Source organism: Ctenocephalides felis, unplaced genomic scaffold (assembly GCF_003426905.1).
Source record: "Ctenocephalides felis isolate EL2017-DRISC unplaced genomic scaffold, ASM342690v1 CF-g0.4_SCAFFOLD_01886, whole genome shotgun sequence".
NCBI lineage: Eukaryota > Metazoa > Arthropoda > Insecta > Siphonaptera > Pulicidae > Ctenocephalides > Ctenocephalides felis.
This window is the reverse complement of record NW_020538040.1, coordinates 98,490,302-98,509,901: the sequence shown is the minus strand read 5'-3', so window position 1 is coordinate 98,509,901 and position 19,600 is coordinate 98,490,302. Positions and strand designations below refer to the sequence as shown.

Here is a 19,600-nt window from a genome sequence, read left to right as displayed (position 1 = left end):
ATATAAAAATAAAACAAATAAATTGAACAAAAATATAATGCTTATTTTGAAAAGGGTTATAAGTATTTTCCTAAATAATATAACATATTTTATAGGGTTTTGTAGATGCGGAAGTACCCTGAAATGTGTGATAAATGATTCAAGTTCTTCAATTAATTTAATAAAGGAACTGGCAAATGCGGTATGAGATATTTGAAAAACACTAGTAGAAAGATAATTGGCAAAGAGTTGCAAAAAAACCTGCCCACATATATCGGACAAAGAAACCAGAGAAGCTAATGGTTGAAGGTGATCCTGAGCCTCCTCATGTCTTCCTCATCAAAGAGCAAAGTTACCAAATTCAGTTTTGTACATCCGGATCCTATGTTAGCATTATCAATATTAAAATCGACCTCATTAAATAATATCATACATAATATTGGCTTAGACCCAGTATTATCCATTACTGGACCAGTCTTCAACTTAATGTTTACAAAAATTATTCAAAGCAGAGTAATGCCTGCGTACATATAGATGCGACAGGTAATGTAATAAAAAAATTACTCAAACCTGATGGCTCATCTTGTAGATGAATATTTTTGTATCATTGTGTTCATTGCCAGAATGAACAATTTCATAATGTGAATAATATTCATTTTTGGCTAGCAGAGTGGGTGCGTTTGGATGCTTTTGGGTACCCGAAGAGGTGATTTGTGACGCTTCTCGAGCATTGTTGATTGCAATTGCGCGGGCGTTCACAGGTCACCTTAATATCAAAGACTACGCAGATGGTTTTAAAAATTCTAATCCCAAGTGCTTTATCGTCGACGTCGCCCATTTTATAAAAAAAATATGCTGTGTTTCGTTTAAAAACATCAACATGCGCAGTAAAATATTTTATTTAAGAGCAATTGGACAATTGATACTATGAAGAAATATTAAAGATGCTTGTGTTATTTTAACATTGATTTTTACAATTGCGTTGTGTGAAACAGATGGAAATTTAGAAAGCGGAACTGGGACCGCTTGCGATGAACAAAGAACAAAATTATTAAAATTATTTGCTAATACTGATTTTGAAAAAAAAATGAAAATTTAGAAATTGATGCACAATGCACAGAAGAAAATGTGCTCTTATTATTAGATAATGAATGGAGCACTTGGGGTAGATCCATCTTTTCGAATGTCAAATTAATAACTGAGGCTAATTTGGGTAATAGAGTGAATGCACATTACTTTCGTGAATTGGTCGAACAATTGTTAAAATATGTAAAACTGTTACCCCTCTGGAGTAATGTGTTCAGTGATAAGATTGGTTATGTAGAAGGAGAATTTAATAATGTATTTAAATATGTGCGAGAAAGCTAGTGTGTGTATTGAATGCACAACTACAAAACTAACAACCACAAAACTTATGATGGGAAGTAGGCAAAGAGAAAATTGGGGTGGACAAGCAAATCATGCAAAGTCCTTATATCTTGGTGAAAATGCCCATATTAAAACCGATGCACTATTAAGCAAAGAAGCGCCTAAGCTGACAACAACCTTAATTTAAAATATTTTGAGTTCAATGCCGACAAAACTGCCTTATTTAAGTTAATTATTGATGTAATATCAAATGGTATTACCCAAACTTCATATAGGCAGCGGGCGATATAGAGCAACTGCGAAACTAATGTCGGACATTTAGCGGGTGTTCTTTTACATGAAACTCCACGCTTTACCGAATCTGCTATTTTAAATTTTTCTTGTACTTCCGCGGCATAAGAAATGACCAGTTATTTCATTCGAAAATACTAAAAAAACCGATGATTTTGATCAAATAATCACAGAAATAATAAATCTCAATGAACGTCCATGCATTCGGGATATCTGTTTAGGGACAAGTGATTTCCGAAACAGGTGAGTTATTCAAAATTTTTTTAGTAATATAAATCAATAATTAAATATTTTTTAAAGATAAATATGCAGAGAACAATTTTATCATGAAACTACATCATTGCTTGATATTAAAACTTGCCCTCTTTTCAGGTGATACAATAGTTTTTTACCTTTACTCAACGAGTAAAGTTGTTCAAAAAACTTGCATCAAAGACATCAAGAAACATTTTATTAATCTGTATAATAATTAATAGGAATTGTATCATACAAAAGTGTTAGTAGAAGCACAACTGGCCAATATACTGGAATGTGTTTAAGAGGCACCAGCTGAAGTATGATGATTTAAACAAACTAGAGATAAAAATTAAAAACAATGTGACGATCGCTCCTTCATTATTAATATTTTCGAAAAAGCAACAAACCAATTAAAAAATATTTTTGAAGTATATAATTTTTTTATTATTTGCTTTATTAATGTATTTTTGAAAGATATATCAAGAGCGTCTTATGCTCATGATGCTATTTACTCATATTACATTAGTTTTATTTGATTCTGCTCGTTGAATTTTTTTTTTCAATACTATGATCTTGTACGTTGAAAATGACCCAACATGAGTGTAAATACAATTTGGGGTTGATTAATGAGGGAAGAGCAGAGGTACAAAATCTAAAATTCTCTACTTAAATACTGAATATTATATTGTTTCTAGTGCATTAGTTTCATTTGATCTCGCACGTTGAATTTATTTTTCTCTATACTTCGAACTTGTACGTTGAAAACGCTCCAACATGGGAGTAAATACAATTAGGGATTGATTAATGAGGTAAGGGTAGAGATATAAAATCTAAAATTCTCTATTTGAATACTAGATATTATAATGTTTTTACTGCATTAGTTTCATTTGGTTATGCTCGTTCAATTATTTTTTCTATACTTTAAACTTGTACGTTGAAAATGATTCAACGTACAACATAGACGTAAGTACAATTTGGGGATGATTGGAAACGTAAGGGTAAGAGTACAAAATCTGAAATTAAATAATTTAGAAATAAATAGTAAATTGCTTATAATGTGTTGATATAATTTGATTATTCTTGTTCAATTTAATTTTTTCCGTACTAAATGCCTTATCATTATTTTGGGGATGATTTGGTTATTTGTTTTTTTGGTTTAATTTTTTTATTAATATAATTAATAATTAATATAATAATAATTAATATAATAATATAATTTTTAATCAATTTCTCTTTTATTTTATTTATTTTCTTCCAAAACAAAAAGTGGTCTTGCTAGCTTAATATTAAAGCGTGTTTTTTAAACGGTACGCCGTACAATTTTTTTTTGGTACAAATTAGTACAAAATAAGTACTGAATAATACAACAGGTCCGGATCGATTTTGCTAATTTGGTCTTGCTAGCTTGAGAGAGGTCGCAATAACTTTTAAAATACAAGTTAGTTGGCTCAATATTGAAATATAATTTCTGCAATTCACATTCTACAATATGTATATAAACACACATACACACACAAACATATATATATATATATATATATATATATATATATATAATAAATAAATAAGTTTTGAAAAAATGTTACGCAAAAAACAGAATTAATTACCTGTATCAATATATATATATATATATATATATATATATATATATATATATATATATTGCTTTATATATATATATATATATATATATATATATGCATATATGCGTGATATTTATTTCTATTTGCATATACTTGTACATATATTCATAAACTTTACGTGGATGGCTCTATTTGGGATTATATAAAGCAAGGATGAGCAACCCGCGGCCCGCCGTGTGTTTTTCTGCGGCCCGCCAAGCGTTTATAAACTAGAGATTATTTTTCTAGATAATTTATCAAATACGGCTGTAAAGGCTAATTTTTTTGTCAGTTTAACAATATTGCAAGAAAAATTGAGAACTTGTCCAAGAACATAGCAATAACGCATTTCCAAATTTAAAATAATTAAATAAGTAAATTTTATAAAGTCGCGAGGGTTAAATTATGGTAAATTTAAAGAATTCCTGAAGAATTTAAAGCGTGTTCATGGCGATGTGCTTTTTAATACCAAAATTCGTTATCTCAATAGTAATGCAATGCTTAAAGAAGTATATGACCCAAATGGCAAAACTACAATTGTTTTGGATATGAAAGAATAATTGTAGTACTTTCGCGATTTAGGTAGTGAAGAATAATAGCTTCTGCAGAATCTTGGGTTTCACTTTCCGTATTTAGAAGAAACGTGAACAAATTTTAATTGTGATTCCAAATGTTCAAAGCTAGCAGGACAGCTGTTTTCTTTGCCATTTAACATCGATGTAGGTACACTTTATGAAACCACCACAGAAAGTGATCAGCATACAAAATTATACAGATTAAAAAATGTATTTTTTTTTGTAAAAATCGATTTTTTTTTATAAAACTCAGGTCAGCTCTCAGAAATCTTTGCTTTAAAAAAAAAAAAACAAACAAAAATATGATAAATTATTATTTTGGAAGTACGTATGTGTACAAATAATTACACAGGTCCACAAAAGAAAAGTCGCTGGAAAATAATTCATTTAGGAAAATTTATAGATTATTGTACCAGTTTTTAAATATTTTGCGTCCCAATTTTGGCTATAGATTTATCTTCAGCGGTACAAAAGGTACATGAGAAAACATATGTCACACACCCAATCCAGACAACTTTTTGTGGATCCTTTGTTAATTTCAACCATAAAATTCATAAAAAATTTCCATCGATCAAGATTGAGTGAAACATCAAAGCTGCATACGCGTTGCTACTTTCCTCATTCAAAAAAATAAAATGAAGAAAAACGGCTGATTTTAAGCATATATGAAAAAGCAGTGGCAAATTTCTCATTAAAGTTTTCAAGTAAATTAGTTTTTGTATTTAACTATTGTTTTTATTTTGTATTAATATTTATATACACTTATAATATACACTCGTAATTATATAAAATATATACTTTTCTATTTTTGTATATTTATTCTTTTCTTGTTGCAATTTTGTAATTTTGTTGCATTTACATTATTCTCGCGCTCAGTCAATGAATCTTTTTGACTTAATTTTAGTTCAAACTTTTGAGTTTATGGAAAATTTTAAATTTTATTCAAAAATAAAAAGCAATTTATTTTTTTATGAGTTGTACAAACGTAACAATTTTTTTTAAATTTTATTCTTTAATTTAATTTTTTTTAATGCGAAATGGAAAACTATATACAACTCCAAATTTCACTCTCTTATTTCATAATAGTCATTTTAGCTCGATAATCGATCAATTAACAATGATTCTTTTTTGTTTTTAATTGAAATTCGATCAAGATTTTTCTGAGCTTATAGAAAAGCTTAAATTTATCCACTCTATTCATTGCAAAATTTTAAAAACGATTCATAGATATTGGCAACGAAATGGTTACCTCCGATAAAACTAACTGATTTTCTGTTAACTGTTATCCTATTGTACAAATATTTCACGATGTGTATAAAAAGTACACAAATTTTGAATGTCTTGCAGAAGAAGCAAGTTTAGCAAAAAAAAAGTTAGAAATTCGATATTAAAATCTGAAGATAAAACTGTTTTTAAAAAAAGATAGATTTTTTTTAAAATTATTGAAATCTTACTGGCAGTGGCGGCGCTAGATCATTCGTGGGCGTCGGCGAAATTCGTTTGCGAGGCCCCCCTTTTTTGCCAGTTGCAAGTTGACTAGTGGTACATGGCATCGTGCCTAAAGGCAAATTGCTGAAACTTTTCGTGCCGTAATTTAAATTTTTAAAAAGCTTTTAAAAAATTTGAAAAGTGAAAGAAATTGACTTTTTTTAATTTGAAATATTTTGTTGAAAATTTCGAACTTTTTTTCAAAGCAATCACGTTGCGTTAGCTGCTTAGAGACGAAATATCGAAGTGCGTAAACGGCGCGTTGCAGTCTAACAACTCACTATTAATTAAAATCTTTATAAAATATCTGATAATTTGATGTGCATATGCCAAATGGCTTTTGTTGTGCTTTTTTACTGGATTTCCAAAACCGCTAGACCTGCCTTCCTAAAAATGTAATCAGGGTGGCACTTTTTGCCCCGTATATTCGAAACGGCTTCGAAATCAGCACGTCTTCTTACCTTCAATACATGACAAATGTTTTCTGAATTTTTCAAATTGGTTGATCCATGTTCGCAAAATCGCCGACGAAAATTTGCCAAAATGTTCAGAAATCTTTGAAGATATATAAAATTTTTTGTTTTAGATTTTTTTGCGATTACTATAACTGTATATGAGATTTATTTTTAATCAGATAAATACACCAATTGAAATAGACATTACACAAGTTAAAATAAACAAACTCTTCGGCAAAAATGGTTTGTTCTCCAGCTATTAAAAAGCACTAAAATTAAATAATTATCGCAAAAAAGTTTCCCTTTGCCCAACCATTTGATTAGTAAATTTTATGTTTTTTCGATCATTATGAATAAAAAATGGTTGGAAATCACCGACTTAATAACTAATTAGACAAAATTTTGCAATCTGCAAGTGGTTAATTAGATTTAAAAAATCTATGTTCATACTAATTTGAGTGCACAAATCCGCACATCACATAGTAGGTACACATGGTCTAAAAGCTCGTCCCATTATTCTAAAATTTAATGAGTTTTTGTAATTAATCATTTATCGTAGTTCCATAAAATTTATGTTAGATGAAACTAACAAGTTTTTGAAAAAAGATTTTTACAATAAATTACGAAGAAACTGTGCGGTCGATCTTGACGAAAAACAATTCAGGACGATCGCCAACTGAAAACTTTCGATCCGTTTTTGAATTTTTAAAATTGGTTCAAAAATGTCAAAATGTCGTTTTTTTAAGACGCTTTAATTTTTTGTCGACGACATCAGAGCCGATCAACCGATTTAAAGGATTTAAAAAACATTCGATTTGTGTTGATAAATTGTCAAAGGCAGGTTTAGCGGTTTTGGAGATACAAAAAAAGTTTAAAGGGTTATCAATTTTATTTGAAAGAACTGATCATCCCAATAGAATGTTTAAAAAAATATATTGCTTGTGTTGACGGTGTGAAACAATGATTAGTTTCAAATTAACAGATTTTGCTATTATCTCATTGTTATTTCTCACTGATAAATTTTTATTCCTCGAATATTTAATTACTGTTTCGATGATTTACATAGTGCTCCCATAAGAAATACACAAATATAAACAACCAGAGAATTAGCTTGCGCAAAGTTGTTTAGATTTAATAATCTATAGTGTTGACAGACGATATTAGATAATGTCCATAAAAGATAAAAGAGTAAAATGATAGTGCCTGTAAACCACTAATCACCTTTTTTACTCGCACATCCGTATGAAAATTAACTAAATTTTAAATAATTAAAATTTTTCCGGGGCCTCTTGCGAGGCCCCCCCAGGCGCGAGGCCGTCGGCGGCCGCCGACACCGCCGACGCCTCGCGCCGCTACTGCTTACTGGTTTCGCTGAGCATAGCATAACATAATACAAATATGGATGTTAGTATTCTAGCGTTGCATTGGGTAAATTATCAATGTGTTTTTGTGTTAGCTGTCCCTTCAATTTATATACTACATATTTGTACATTCAGAATTAGTAAGCCATTTTTTATACTAATGATTTTCTAAAAATATTTCCTGAGGCAAAACGTTTGCCGGGTCAGCTAGTATATATTAAATCCGTGCGGCCCGCCATGAAATTTTAAAATTGAAATTGGCCCGTGGATGAAAAAGGTTGCTCGCCCTTGATATAAAGCAATTACATTCAATTTCCACGAAATCTAATAACCTGCATATTTCTCGCAACTATCGTATTTATTATCCTACATAACTGTAGGATTATTATATTTTGAACAACTTTCGACGTTGCATCCACAATATGAATTAAAGTCCTCTTTGATTTGATAATTTTCTCCACTAATGCGTAAAAAGTCTGTACTTCAATCGAATACTATCAAAGTAGTGATGCATGGCATCATGCCTTAAGGCAAATTGCTGGAACTTCACGTACCGAAAATTAAAACTAAAAAAAAACTTTCATCATTTTGTTAATGAATCTTAAAAACATTAATTCTATTATTGTTTACATAAAACAAGAGACATAGAGCATTTTTCTCTCTGGTATGTAGGTGCAATATTTATCCCACGGTTGGTGTGTTGGTTGTGGAAATTATGCTTTTTCACTTCTCTAACTATTTTTCAATATAAAAATAGTTTTCGTATGCAATAGAAATCTGCATATGAAATTCAAAAGCTCAAAAAACTGGTTTATGGAACTTGTATATTACTGTAAAGTAAAGCCATGAAGGCAACGAGAGCATTTTCACACTTCTCATGAGACAGCCAACGTAGACAGTCAACATCTAAACTGGTTGCATTGATAATAATCAAAAACGAGCCAACGTACACAGCTAAAATTTTAACTGGTTGAATTGATAATCTTCATTTTGTTGAAAAACGTTGAAAACCCTTGAATAAAAATGCAAAATCTCAAATTTTTGTACAATGAGTTTATAGCGCAGAGGTAATAGCATAGTTTCGTACTTCTGAAGTCCCAGGTTTATGGGCCGATTCTGCTCCACAACAGACCAATTTATAGCAAGGCCATGTTACGCTCTAACTTTCATACATTATAGTACTGAATCATACTGAATACTGTCAACATGTCACGTTTTTGCTGTGCCTTCACGCGTTTTACACATAAACTACAATGTCACTCGTATGTTATGAAGCTGCGTCAGAAAGACCCTGTTATCTAAGATTGTTTTCTTGATATTTATGCGATTTCTAAGTAAGGTTCTGACAGCCTGAGAAATATGCCTGACTGCACAGTAACTACATGGTTTTTATCAATATTTAGAACGAAATAGTATGGAAAGTTCTTCATAACATAGCCTTTCCATAACATTAATCTGTTATACGGCAGAATCGGTCCATTAATTTGCGTTTCAGACAACTTAACAAGCCGTATCTATTTTTACTTGATAATATAGATTTTTGTGTTAAGTTAAAAATATATTATTATTATTGGTAAAACTCTAAAAACATAGATTAGGTTGTTTTCTCAAAAAGATATGTAGTTAAAAAGTATAATCATAAGAGCATGTAGGTCTACTTTCTGATGTTCAGAAAAAAAATCTTGTATGCCACTGGAATCTTGAGTTGCAACTTAATTTTGTTGATAATAGGCCACCTATACTATTGATTCTATTGATGTCAATTATCTTAACAATATATGTTATATAGGCAAATATCACAATATAGTTTTAAAATAAAACAATATGAATATTATATAGTAGAAGATTTAAATGATAAAATGTTATAAATTCATTTCTTTACAAATTTATTCTTCTTTATGATAACAAAATCGGACTTACCAAGGGTATTCAGAATTCAATCCCTTTCGTATCTGCGTTTCTTTACTAATATTTTTCTTTCTACCTAAATCTTGTTCATCAGGCGGTTTTGTCCACCAGTAAACTGCGGTCAGTTGACCGCTACTAGCGTTTGTAGTTAAAACTCTAGAGCCCACAACACGCGGCTCCGATCTTAGAAGATTTCGCGCTACACTGTCGGAAACATCTGCAATGGAATGATTCAAATTACTTATAGCGAGCTGATAAATCACAAATTAACCCAAAATATTTTTTTTATTAATATCTTAACATTCCAAAATTATTTTATATTGTCTTATTGATAGATTTTCCACAAAAATGATATTGTGTGTGTGTACTGATTGTGAGTATTTAACACTATTCCTACCGACATGTTTGCTATTCCTACCGCGACCGGCCAAACGACCGGTCATGCAAAATCTATATTTTTCAGTATTGAATGAAAGGCTAATGCTAGCTTAAGAGTTTAGAAATACAAATAAAAAATATTTCTTTTATTTTAGAATGCGAAATCTACATTTTATTATGTTTTATCAATTTTTTACGATTTTTTTTTCTTATAGTGTATTTTCTGCACACGCATTTTTTTACGTTTTTGGCTGATTTTGTTTGCCCTGTCATCTTTCTAAAACATTATCTAAAATATTTTTTTAGGGAATCTGTTTTGTACTTGTACTTGGTTGATTTTTTTCTGAATTCTTGTTGGAACTATACGGCAAGTTAATTGGAATAAAAAGTTCCTGCCTTGTACATTGTCTTTCCGTAATTTCTTTATGTGACAACTATGGATTTATCCTGAATAAATCCAAAGTAATGTAAATCCTCCATAAATTCTTTCTAAAATTCATATTTGCCAAATGATTTCTCACTATTTTATGAATGACATCTACACCAAACGCGGCGCTAATACCAATTGAATTGACTCTCATATCAGTGCAATTTTTTCAACATATGTGTATGTAAGTGAAAATTAGAATCTTCTTTCTTGGCTTTCAATATTATTTGAGTGATGAAGTCCTTGATTTTTATTTCTACCAGTATCTGTAGCTGTTGTATTGCTTCAATTGTACCTACCATCACAAAGAATTTCTTAGTTTGCTACGTATACTGGATGGTTATCAAAATTTTACACCCCATTTGTGCGATTTGTTGGGCATAATTATATTTATATCGTATATTGAAAGGTTACTAAAATTTATTATAGTTATACTACGTTTTCCTTATATTATTGATCATGTGTTGAATAAATTTACACCTTACCTTTATTGAAAATATATATTTGTCGATAGTAATACGTGGTCTTTTATAACAATTTTGATTGCTGGTAATGAAGTTGAACCAACCTTTGGATTCAAAACAAAACCTATCAATTTGTTGTTTGGATTTCTTCGTAATAATCTGTCTACACATACAAATTGAACAAAAATGAAAAACCCACATTTTATACCGTAGAAGTGCAATATTTATACTCCTTGCCTCATGTGCGCTGCGTGCATACAAAATTGAAAAAAATGCATATAAATTTGCAGAAGGCTGTTTTTACCACTATAAATACCTCTGCATTTACATTTTCTAGTAAGTTTGATAATATTCTTAACAATTACAACAAAAAATGCCGTCCGAACATCGTCTTTCCTACTACCGGTCAAATGACCGGTCGCGGTAGGTAAGAGATACCCTTCCAAAAATAAAAATTGAAAAAACAAATTAACATTGAAAAATGTTACATTCTTACATATTAGAAAAAGTCAAAAAGTTTGATGACGATTCAATTACGTTTGATATGAAAAATACTCATCGAAAAATTAAAAACGGTCATTGGACCGGTCCCGGTAGGAATAGTGTTAATTTACAAAATAAGTAAGAGAATTGAGTGATTTATTATATTTAAAAAAATCTACTCACAAATTATTAAAATTATTTACAAAAATTTAAATTATTCTTACTTATTACAAAAACTTATTCTATGCATTACTTTAGAGTTAAGGTCATAAATAATGCAAAAATTTATATCAGAAATACTTTAATTAAAACAGTTATTATTATATTCAATCATTCTAGTTTGCAACAGCAAAATTACACAGATCCCCAAAAAAAGGTTGTCTCTAATAGGTATGCGGCATATACTTTCCAATATATCTTTTACCGCTGAACACGAATCCTGAAGTCCAAATTGAGGATCAACTGATTTAAAATTAAAAAAAAAATAAATGAAAAAATATGACAAGATTCTCCTATTTATTAATTTTTCTGCATAATACTTAAAATATTACAATTTTCGTCCCTTTTCTGGCCTTTTGTACCTTAAATAACTATTGAGTTTTACTTAAATGATCTATTGAGCTTTTTTGTAGAATACAGCAGTAATTTCATTTCAAACATATTCAAATGCAAACATGTTCACACATTACATTTGCATGAATTTCAAACCAAATTATACAAACTTTGCACAGTCAAATTACTCGGTCTTTAAAAATTTAAGTGGCAGATTATACTGCATGTTATTAACTTTCCATAGGGTAAGTTATAGTAATCGTCCAAAAATAGGTTGAAAATTTTTGCATATCTTTACGATTTAGGGGTTTCTGAACATTTTAGCATACCTCAGAACAAATATGTGTGTGCGTATGTTTGTATGTAGTATTTATATATGTATGAATACAACTTTTCGATTTTCTCGGGAGCACTGCTCAACCAATCTTAATAATTCAATAATCATTCGATTCCTATTGTGGTGATTAGTTTTTGGCAAAGACGATTCTAGCCATTTTGGAAGTACAAAGCAAAGAGTGCAGAATTTAAAAATCAAGTTTTTGAGAGCACAGTGCATCCGATTTGAATGATTAAAAAAACATTCAACTTATATTGATGAAGAGACTTGGTAATTAGTTGTTGGAAAAGGCAGGTGCAGCGGTTTCGAAGATACGAGGCAAAAAGTACAAAGATGACAAATTAGTTTCAGAGAGAACGGAGCGTTCAATCTGAATAATTTATTTTGATTCATTTGTATTGACGGAAGAAACAATGGATTTTGCGCCTTAGGGGGCGCCAACACGAGATTCGGAAATGAAATTTATAATATATTATTTACATTTTTTTTTAAATATAAAATCAAGAAAACTTGATATATTATAATCAAAAATCTAATTTAACTATGGATACGGAGACACAAAAAGCATATATAGTTTGCAATGTGATATCAATAGGAACAATTAACCTATTGATAACTTTGCAAATTAGTCAATTATTGATTTAGTTGAAACGTAAATTGTTTAAAAATGGATAAAGATTATAACAGAAAAAAATGGAAAATGGAGAGTCAGTGCCTAGAAATTGGCTTATTTATTCCGAGAAATTGAATTAAAAACTTTTGTTTTTATTGCAAATGTTTTCGCATCTGATGAACTTTGGACGTTCAAGACATGCGTAGTTAGGGTTATGAAAGTGGTGCAAATACAAAAAATGGAAGCATAATTTACTTTGAATCAAAAATTGTTGACATTTTTATACCTAGTGGTGCCTATACCCTAAACTTAATGATTAACTATGCAGAAATAATACAGATACAAAAATAATTAGTTTTTTTAAATATAGTTTAAGAAATATGTAATTCCTTTGCACCTTTTACTAACTTCTGGACAATATTTTTAAAATACGTTAAAATTTTAACTTTAAAACAACGATATAATACTCTGAATGTGGTGAGGAAATTAAAGGTGAATACAATTCGCTTCTTACGATATCAATAAGGAGAAGTTTACGATGCACTTCTGGATATTGTAAATAATGAAAAATTATTTTGAATTAAAATTTTTAAAATCCAACATGAAATACGAGTGTTATGTATAAAAATGAGGTTAGTTTGTTTTGCTCTCTTGGTATGATTAGCTCAATAGAATAAATCGCATAATAAATAAGTAAAATGTTTCAAACCCCAAATATTAATATTACACATACGTTAGAAATAATAGAACATTTAAAAATATCTGATTATTTTCAACCCGCAAATCGCCTCGATTTTCTATAATCAATGTATTTTTTACGCTTTTGGATTATAATTTTTTGTGGATTTAGTATCCAGAATGATTAAAAATCTAATAAAAAAACCTAAATATTTATACAATTTTAATAATAAACTGTTCAAATAGTTAAAATTATAGGGGGCAGGGGTTGCTAGAAAAAAAATTGTATGCGGTTGCTGCGAACAACAGATTTTATAGTTACCTTTATTATTGCGAAATCCCACGTTCTGCAGTATCTTGGCAGCCATATCGGCCTTCTGCCTGGTGCTGTCGTATCTATCGGTAGCGATTGGTACCTGAAGGGACTTATAGCGCCTGGTGAGGCATATAGAACCGAGGCTTTCGGACGATATCTGATGCACCGCAGATAACGAGGCCTCAACTTTATCCTGAAAAAAAAATCTTTGATTTAGGACGTTATTCGTACAATTGTTACGTCGACAACCTATTTACATAATTCACTATATAACAAATAATAAAGGTTGAAGCTAAAATAAAACTTTATTTAAGGCATTTTATATAGTTCAATGATAGTTTACTTTCATACCTACATTTTTAAAGAATAGTATATATATACACATATATATATATATATATATATATATATATATATATATATATATACAACATATAACACATATCGGAAAAGCAAATATCAAACTATGTTCAGTAAAAGTCCCTTTTCTTTTCCCCAATAGGCGTGATAAAAAAGGTCAGACAGGGTGCAAACTGTCCACTATTTATTGATAATCTCAGAGGTTTTACGAAATGATAGCTTTATTATGAAATCAATGCGATGCAGTTTATTAAGCTGAACAAAATAAAAAAAAAATGTAAACATATATCATTAAACATATTAAACAAAAATCTTCATCAAATTTTTCACTACTATAACAAATCCTGTTTGTTAGGTATTTCTGTTTATCATAATCAGACTTATTCTTTATTAATTACAAATAAAGTGAAACAAATTTTATATGAACTACTACATTTTTGTTGGTACATTTTTAACTAAGATTATAAACAACCTTCGTATGGATAATCGTCAGAAGAAATTATCCTCGTAGTTGCAATAGTGTAAAAGTTTAAGCCGTTTTTTTTAAAAGAAAATTTAATAAAAGCTGGTATATAAAATATGTTAAATATAACTTAAGAATAACAATGCATCTTATAAAACAATTAAATAGCGTATAATTAAAATTATATTCAGGTATCATGAAATAAATAAAAAAGCTCAAATCGGATAAAGTTTTTTTGTTATAAGTATTGATACATGACCGTTTAGTTCCTGATACAGAAGAAGTAAGATTTAAGACTATGGATAGTTAGTTGTACATACTTTGCCTTCTACTTTGATTAGTATCGTTAAATAATTATATATTCTTTACTTGTTTTGAGACAATGGTGGTAGACCCTTTTATCCGCCGACCTTCAAAATCTATCCCACTTTATATTTTACGACTTAGTTGAATTTAAAAGATCGCCGTTGATGAGATCTGCATTTTTTTCATAAGTATTATGAAAAAACAGCTTATTTAAACAAAAACCTTACATTTTTATGAAGTTTATTTTGTTTAAAAAAATCAACGATAAAAATATCTGCACTGCTTATTCTCACATTTATTGCTCAGAATAATTCATAACAGTTGCACATTAATGACACATTAAAAAATAATAAAATTCTACTATCGCGACAGCAAAAACGAAAACCAACGCAAATAGGTCATTCCTACCCTTTAGGTACGAAACCCTTTTAAATACACATATTTCCTGCTGCGTCTAAGAAATCTACAATCTAATAACTGTATCTCGGGCATTCTTCGTCGTAGAGTAGATACTAGAAAGTAATAACATTTTATGGAGTTGGTCGTAAATCGGAATTGCGACTTTTGTATCCGGTTTCCTTTATCCGGTTTTCCACCAGCCCAAAATGGCCGAGACTGATCTGGCAGACGAACGCAGATAGATAGATAGCCCTTAGGGAAAAACGGTTAATGATTTGGACACTTACAGAACGAATATTTCTTTTTATTTACCGTGAAAACTTCTATTTATGATAAGATGTAATTTCTTTATAAACATTATGTAATGCTCTGTTGCGTACACTTTTTAACTTCCCGTAGGGTAAGTTATTGTAATGGGCCGAAAATCGGAATTGAAAATTTTTACATTTCTCGACGTTTTGAAGGTTTCTGAACGTTTTGGCATACCTCAGAAAAAATGGATGTGTGTGTGTATGTGTGTGTGTGTGTGTGTATGTATGTGTGGATACAAATTTCCAGTAACGTTTTAGGGCGCACGGATCAACCGATTTAACAGAATGTTAAATGTTGAATGTTGAATGAACAGTCTTAACAAAATAATTGATTTTGGAAAAAAAAATTTTGTTCCAATTTTTTTTTTTTTTTTTTTTTTTTTTTTTTTTTTTTTTTTTTAAGTATTTTGTATATCGAACATATTTCAGATTTTATTTTTAATTCTGACTATAGTTCTAATATACTTTACAAATAATTTCAACTCTGCAATTCGGTTTATATAATTCTTATAAATATTACACAATGTTACAATATTTATAATAATCTATTTGAAAACATTCAGTATTCCTCGAACATTTTGTTACGGTGCGGGAAGTTCCAGCAATTTGCCTTAAGGCACGATGCCATAATTGCCTCAAGACAGAATTCCACTTACAGCTAGTTTCGTTTCTTATTTGCAAAATTTAAGCATTTAATTAATTAACTAAATATTGAAGTATATTCCGATTTTAATTTATCCTCTATCCCTGTCAAATATAGGTGGTGTTATCCGAATCTATCAATAGTGCTGTGAAATTTTTATATGATAAAAGTAAAATTATTAAAATTATTAATATTTAAATTGGTAGTTTGAATTTTGTCGAAGAAATACAAAAATATAATTATATACATATTTTTTTATCATAGAATAAATGCTTTTGATAAGAATATATTTTATGAAAAATCTATCTAATTTATAAATGTAAGAAGCGTGAAAAAGGATATATTTATTCAACGATTTGCATAGGATAAAACATGTTTCACTTTTGTATTACATTTATAAATCTTTGATAGACGTTATAATAATTAGCACTTACATATTTGCAGTATTTATAAAAATTTCAAATTACTTATAATAATCAATATATTACTATTTTTATTGCTTATTGATGATATTCATTTCTCACGGTACGAGAAGTTACAACAATTTGCGTTAAGTTACGATGCTATGCACCACTAGTTATGTATACGATTTATTAACTTTCCGTAGGGTAAGTTATAGTAATCGCAAAACAATAAAAAAAATCAAAAACTAAAATTTTTGCATATTTTAACGTTTTGTCATATCTTAGAAGAAATGGATGTGTGTTTGTGTGTGTGTACGTGTGCGGATATAATTTTTCGTCAACGATTTCGAAAGCACGGATCAACGAATTTGAATAATTTAAAAGACGTTTTACTTGCATTGACGAAATGAAGAATTGACTAGAGGTGGCAGATAGATTCATCGGGTTTGGATATGCAAAAAAAAAAATAGAAAAAAAATTGTGGTCATAAGAAATCCTTGCTCATATGCAAATCAAATTATCAGTTGTATTATAGAAATTGCTTTCATTATTTGCGGGTTTTATACCAAGATTTTTAATATTAAAAGTTTATTTTATGAATTGATTTGAATTATTTAAAAAACATTTTAGAGAAAGGCAGATCCAGCATTTTTCAAAAATCTGAGAATTTTAGTATTTTTTTTAAAAAAAACAAAGAAATTCAAAATTTACGAAAAATTTTACATTTTCAAAAAATTTTAAATTTTTGCAAAAAATCATTTTTTCAAAAAAGTTTTATTTCAGAAGTTCCTGGAATGCCTTTATTCTACTTTGGCTGGATTAGTTTTTGTTTATGCATATATGTTTACATATCTTGTAAAGATATACGTAAATTGTTTGTAGAATACGCCCGTTGACCAATTTAATGAAATAATGTTAATATAATATGTTTACCTCAAGGCGCGATGCCATGCAACATGCAACATTAGTTTATATCATGAATAAAAATATTGAGTAGTTTCAACAAATTTAAAGAAAGAATTATTTCTGCAACTAATGCTACTAATTCATAGTTGAGTGCCATTGACAACAATGTAAGAAGCCAAAAGAAAATATTTACGAGAAATCTCTAGTGACACAAACAAATACATTCCAGAATTTTCTATTATTGTAGTTGTCGTTCTCTACGCTGCATTAATAAAACAAAAAGCTGCCATTTGAAAAAACTTGTTAGCATATGACGTCTTTCATTTCAGTAAACGCTCGGTCATACTTGTGTATAAAAATAAATCGTACTCTCATGTTTTTCATACATATACAATAATATTACATGGAAATTGACAATTTCAATGGCGGAGACACAACATTTTTGCTCTATATAAGTATTCAATATTATAAATATAACCATACTAAAAACCTATACATGACCAAAAACTATATATGAAAAATATTGAAAAATATATTTTTTTAGTACTTGCCCATGAAATGAAGACTAAGACATGAGACAAAACGTATATATTTTAAATAATCTCCATAAAACCTTTATGGATGTATAAATACCTCATATTTAAACGCATTTTACCTTTACTTTTTTTTAAAAAAAAAAAAAAATCAACATTAAAAATAAGCTACAGTATTCAAAATTTCTTTACAACTGTTATTGTTTACCTTTGTTTTGTTATTATGACCAGTTTTAATGATCTGACGATAATTATTAATAAAAATATTTTTTTTTTTTTTTTTTTTTTATTCAACAATATATTTACAACTGTCCTACATAGACATTAAGTAAATCTTTAATTTTCTGTTCCGAATTTCTGTTCCGAAATGTGTATATAAAAGACATAATCAATCAATATGAACTGAAATTAATAAAAATAATAATAATAAATTTACATGTTTCCGGAAGTAAGAAACTTGGTATTCCCAAGGTAGTTTTGTGAATCAAATCTGCAGCAGATTTTTTTTTATTTTTTCTTTATATATGATGCCAAGTAGCACAAAAGGTAGAACTTTAGACCAAGATTCAGAAAAACTCAGTTTTTAGGGTTGTGTGCATTCAATAAGACCATTTGGTTGTGAACGTTAAATGGTTGTTGCATAAATTGCCTACTCTAAAAATTCTAAACTGATGATCCAAGTTGAGTATTTTAATCATTAGTTAATATATCTGATGCTTCAGACTTTGGAGCTTAATATATAAATGTGGCTGGTTTGATAGCGTCAGTCTTTGTCTTTTAGTGAAATTACTTCTGGTCTACTTAACTTGTCAACTTATGAAGCAAGAAAATCTATCACAGGTGAGAAAAATAGAGCAGAAAGCAATGTGATTGGTCCCAAATATGTGGTTTCTTTCTCCACAATGAAAAACTGTAGTTTGTATTTTTTCTTGGGATCATATGACGATTAGGAGCATTTATAGAAACGTGATATTGTTATTTTGTGGAGATTTTCATGACCTTTACCTAAAGTTATATAGTCTAATGCTTTCCAGGTGCCATCTACGTTTTTTTAAATCATTCTTCAAATTTATTTCTTTATACCGACTTGAAAAAAACCTAACATTTTCAATGCTGTTTCTGAATCAACTTTTGTCAATTATACAGTGTTTGATAACGTACGCTTTTTCCTGGTACTTTCACACCTCTGTACAACCACATGTTTAAGTAGACCATAACGTTTTCCTTTGAAACACTTCAACCTCTCTGCCTTTTACCCAGGTTTTCCGTTGATAACCCAAAAGGCGACCCTTCATCTGGAGCTTTGATGGTAGTCTCGATGGCTTTGCCATCCGGAGCCTCTACTTGAATATTCAAACGGGAGTACTTGACCATTTCCAGATGAGAAAGTCTTTACCTCCAGAATCTATCATTTGAGTCGCGCCCAATAGTGTTACACCTGAAGTAATCTCACACATTTTTTGCTCTCCAGAGAGCCTCGCTGATTTGTATTTCTAATCATCTGAGATCGAAGTACTTGAAAAGTATCATATTTTCAAATTTAGCATCCATTTGAAAAGAATTTAATATATTCCAAAAAGGTTGAATCTTTATAATTTTTCAAGAAAATTTATTCTGTTAGACTTTTTATACAACGCAAATTTACAGTAGATCGCCTAGAAACAAAAAGCAATTTCTTAATACTATCACTAATAATATCGTTGTTACATTTAATTGTATTGTAAAAGTAATTAATTGAAAGGG

General features: G+C 29.4%; 1 protein-coding gene across 1 annotated transcript in view; it reads right to left on the bottom strand.

The window, feature by feature from the left end:
* Nucleotides 1-19,057, bottom strand: part of LOC113375580 (probable G-protein coupled receptor CG31760) — a 38,242-nt gene extending 19,185 nt beyond the window's left edge. Inside the window, exons 1-3 of the mRNA XM_026615512.1 lie at nt 19,019-19,057; nt 13,539-13,725; nt 9,297-9,501 (exon numbers count right to left, since the gene is read on the bottom strand). Coding sequence (XP_026471297.1) covers nt 9,297-9,501; nt 13,539-13,725; nt 19,019-19,057 — 431 coding nt within the window. The remainder of the gene's footprint in view (nt 1-9,296; nt 9,502-13,538; nt 13,726-19,018) is intronic.
* Nucleotides 19,058-19,600: the final 543 nt, after the last annotated feature.